The sequence below is a fragment of the Dipodomys merriami genome, unplaced genomic scaffold (assembly GCF_024711535.1).
Source record: "Dipodomys merriami isolate MVZ:Mamm:240054 unplaced genomic scaffold, mDipMer1.0.p SCAF_4, whole genome shotgun sequence".
NCBI classification, from domain to species: domain Eukaryota; kingdom Metazoa; phylum Chordata; class Mammalia; order Rodentia; family Heteromyidae; genus Dipodomys; species Dipodomys merriami.
Window position 1 is genome coordinate 94,525,263 of NW_027205603.1, and position 3,864 is coordinate 94,529,126.

At 64.7% G+C, this 3,864-nt stretch overlaps 1 protein-coding gene across 1 annotated transcript; it reads right to left on the minus strand.

Moving 5' to 3' along the window:
* Positions 1 to 472: 472 nt before the first annotated feature.
* LOC138806047 (lymphocyte antigen 6D-like) lies at positions 473 to 3,260 on the minus strand. The gene is made up of 3 exons (XM_069991517.1): positions 3,187 to 3,260; positions 2,680 to 2,778; positions 473 to 1,624 (listed from the first exon to the last, which is right to left on the minus strand). Exons 1-3 carry the CDS (start codon positions 3,236 to 3,238, stop codon positions 1,440 to 1,442), a joined length of 336 nt encoding a protein of 111 aa, XP_069847618.1. The 5' UTR covers positions 3,239 to 3,260; the 3' UTR covers positions 473 to 1,439.
* Positions 3,261 to 3,864: the final 604 nt, after the last annotated feature.

Consider the following 3,864-nt stretch of genomic DNA (forward strand, 5'->3'; position numbering starts at 1 on the left):
AGCACACGCGGGACTCTTGCCGCGCCGCTGGGCATGGACAGGTGCCGGGCCAACCCAGCCACATGACCAAAGACGCTCTCTGCGTGCATCTCAGCAGAAGGGCTGAGCGGGGAGCTCACTTGCTCAGATCCAGGCAGGCCCATGTGTGCTGGGCCCCGGAGGTTGCTCAGGCTGCTCCTCTAGTCCCGGGTCTGGGCCTTCAATAGCTGGAGTGAGGGTCCCAGCCGGGGTGAAGTGTCTCCCGTAAGTACTCAGGGTCAGAGGGGGCCCCAACCTGGCCCGGGGCCGGGGAAAGTGGGCACGGGGGGGGGGGGTGGCTGGCAGATGGGAAGTGCTCCAGTGTCTCCCATGGAAACCTGCCTGTCGGGGCTCCAGGGTGAGCAGGAGGTACAGAGCTTCGGGGGTGAGCTGAAGGCACGATCAGCCCTAGACGCTGAGGAGAGACGCAGTCACACACACACTTCTAGGAGGCAGCTGCCCTTTAATGGATGATGCACACAGTTCATTAGGCTTGACAGCCAGCCCAGCATCCACCTGGCCAGGGAGGGGGGGAGGGGTATCCACCTGGCCAGCGGGGGAGGGGGGCATCCACCTGGCCAGCGGGGGGGGGGCATCCACCTGGCCAGCAGGTGGGGGGGAGCATCCACCTGGCCGGCAGCAGGGGCGGGGGGTTGTGGGGGAGGGCAGAGCCTCAGGCTCAACTTTGAAGCCACCACACAGCCGGATGAAGCCTGGCCCCGGATCCTCCAGCCCTGAGTGCTCTTGGCTTTAGAGCGGACTGGGGTCATAAGAACTGGAGCTTGGGTAGGGCTTGGTGTCTTCCATCTCGGGTGAGGACGCCCAGGCCAGAGCCGGGGCGGGGTGTGCTGCATCCTGACATCACATGCACCTGCTCCAGAGCCCCCAGTGCGGAGCCACAGGACACACGTGGGCCGGCCCGTGGTGGCTCTCACTGGCCGGGTGCCCTCTGCTGCTCCTTTGCCTCTGGTCTGTGGCCCGTGTAGAGCAGCATGCTTGAGTGCTGGGCGTGGTGGCAGCAGGACCCACCGGCCATGGTGAGGCGGCAGCACGCAGGCCCAGGACCTCGGAGGCTGGTGGGAGGCAGGGTGGAGCCCTGGGATGTGTAAAACCTGAGGCCCAGAATAAGTGCTTGGGCTCCCAAAGGCTCCTGCTTCAGGCTCAGCTCATTAGTAGGTTTATGGCTGCTGCGACCCAGGAGCACCAGCACCTGGAGCCAGTGAGGGCGGAGGCCGGCGTGCTGGAGCGGTGGTCGCGTGCAGCACCCTGAATGGCAGCAGGAGCCGCAGCAGAGGGGTCTCCAGCTCTGTACTCTATGGACAGTGCCTCGCGCAAGGCCACAAAGCCCGGAGTCACACAGCGGGCCGGGCCCCGGACTCCTGCGTCTGCAGCTCATGAGCATGCCAGCACCGAGCCCACCGCTACCTGCTGAGGCAGACGCACCAGAGGCTGAGGGCCAGTAGCCCCCAGCTGACGCGGGCGTGCGGGGCGCTGTTGCAGAGGTCTGTGTTGCAGCAGGAAGCCCTGGAGTAGGCCAGGCTCTCCTGGAAGCCGGGGCAGGTATAAGCACAAGCTTTTATGATGTTCGTTCTCTGGCCTGGGGGACCTGGAAACATAGAGCAGAGGACGGTTTACCCAGAGCTGTTCCATCCACTCCTGCTGCCTTCAGCCACCCAGGTCCGCCCTGCCTCGGCACCCTCCCCTCCCCCGTCCACACGGGCGCCACGAGAGGCCAGTAGATCAGGGCTCAGTGTGAGCAGGGTCAGGGCTCAGTGTGAGCAGGGTCAGGGCTCAGTGTGAGCAGGGTCAGGGCTCAGTGTGAGCAGGGTCAGGGTTCAGTGTGAGCAGGGTCAGGGCTCTGTGTGAGCAGGGTCAGGGCTCAGTGTGAGCAGGGTCAGGGCTCAGTGTGAGCAGGGTCAGGGCTCAGTGTGAGCAGGGTCAGGACTCGGTGTGATCAGGGAGCAGGGTCAGGACTCGGTGTGATCAGGGTCAGGGCTCCGTGTGAGCAGGGTCAGGGCTCCGTGTGAGCAGGGTCAGGGCTCCATGTGAGCAGGGTCAGGGCTCCGTGTGAGCAGGGTCAGGGCTCCGTGTGAGCAGGGTCAGGGCTCAGTGTGAGCAGGGTCAGGGCTCCGTGTGAGCAGGGTCAGGGCTCAGTATGAGCAGGGTCAGGGCTGGGTAGAAGCAGGGGCAGGACATGCCCACTCTGTGTGGAGCAGCTCCCGTACAGTGCTCCTTTGGAAGGCCCTGTCCAGCCTCCCCAGGGCCTTGGGAAGGAAGCGTCTGTCCCTCTTACTTTGGAGGAGGAGCAGGGCACCAGCACCTTGTGTCTGAAGCTGTACCCTCCACCTGCCCCACTGAGGCTCCACTGCTCCCCCTCCTAGGATGCGGCCCCCTGCACACTGCCCTCCCTCCTGCGATGCTGTCCCCCCTTCCCCCCACTGCCCTCCCTCCTGCGATGCTGCTCCTCCCTTCCCCCCACTGCCCTCCCTCCTGCGATGCTGTCCCCCCTTCCCCCCACTGCCCTCCCTCCTGGGATGCTGCTCCTCCCTTCCCCCCACTGCCCTCCCTCCTGGGACGCTCCCCCCTCCCCCCACTGCCTTCCCTCCTGGGACGCTCCCCCCTCCCCCCACTGCCCTCCCTCCTGGGACAGGTGGTACTCACTGTTCCAGGTGGTCAGGCAGTAGTGGGTGTTGGCTTGGCACGCTGTGGGCTGGAGGCAGTCATGAGTGGCCGAGCACTGGTGACACCTCAGGGCCTGGGCTGGGGAGCACAGCTGGCCTCAGGGACCGGCCCTGGGCCAGCCCCAGCTGCCGACGGCCCGACTGCATGGGCTGGGCCCTGCCTTTTGCAAAGCCCAAGTTGACAGCCTTTCCACAGGCACGCCAAGGCACCAGAAATCACCTGGCACGTTCCACATCCAGGATGGCAGAGCAAGGCTCTGAGCAGCCAGGGGCCCTGGCTGTGGGAGGGCAGCAGGCCCTCCCAGCACACAGACGGTGAGCCCACTGGACAGCAGCCCAGCGGTGTGTCCAAATGAGTCAGAAGAGCGGGTGGAGGTGCCCAGGGAAGGTGATTGCAGAACCCCCAGCCCAGTCTACTCCCGTGTCCCGGCTCCCCCTAATTCTGAGGCTGAGCCCGGTCAGCTCGGCTTTGGAGAGGAGGACTCACCTGGCCAGGCCAGCAGGAGCAGAGGCAGCAGCCACAGCCAACGGGTCCTCATGGTGGGGCAGGGGCCGGCAGCACAGGCCTGGTGGGGCAGCAGCTGGCTGCCTTTATAAGGGCTGCGTGGCGGTGCTGGCGGGCGGAGCGTCAGGTCCCTCCCGCACTCCTGACTCCCGCATGTGTCACTGCTGGGGGTGTGGTCCAGAGGTAAACACCTCTAGGATGACCTTGTCCCTGCTCAGCGTCCCCTCCGTGCTGACCATCCCTGTCCGTCATCCCCTCCCACCCCCCCGCTAGGGACTTTCATCCAGGGAGCACTGACCGCTCAGTGTCCTTGGGAACAAATGCCACTGGCAGGGAAATGGGGTGGCAGCCACAGAAAAACCCCTTCTTGATGGGTGCCGGTCGCTCACGCCCGTCAGCCCAGCTACTCAGAGGCTGAGAGCTGAGGATCTCGGCTTGAAGCCAGCCTGGGCAGGAAAGTGCCTGAGATTCTTATCTCCAGAAAACCGGATGTGGCGCTGTGATTCAAAGTGGGAGAGCGCTCGCCTTTAAAGTAAAAGTTCAGGGACACTGTCCGGGCCCTGAGTTCAAGACTCACAATTGGCAAAAAAAAAAAAAAAAGATTAAAAAGCCCCTTCTCACCGCGCTGAAGGCCAGCGCGGAGGCCGAGGCCAGCACGGA

Bases quoted from the DNA above. Each gene is read 5' to 3' on its own strand.
- LOC138806047 (XM_069991517.1), bottom strand. From the start codon at position 3,238: ATGAGGACCCGTTGGCTGTGGCTGCTGCCTCTGCTCCTGCTGGCCTGG. The intron at 2,779-3,186 runs GTGAGTCCTCCT...TGTGCTCCCCAG, and splicing joins GCTCCTGCTGGCCTGGCCAG to CCCAGGCCCTGAGGTGTCAC. The intron at 1,625-2,679 runs GTGAGTACCACC...CTATGTTTCCAG, and splicing joins CTGCCTGACCACCTGGAACA to GTCCCCCAGGCCAGAGAACG.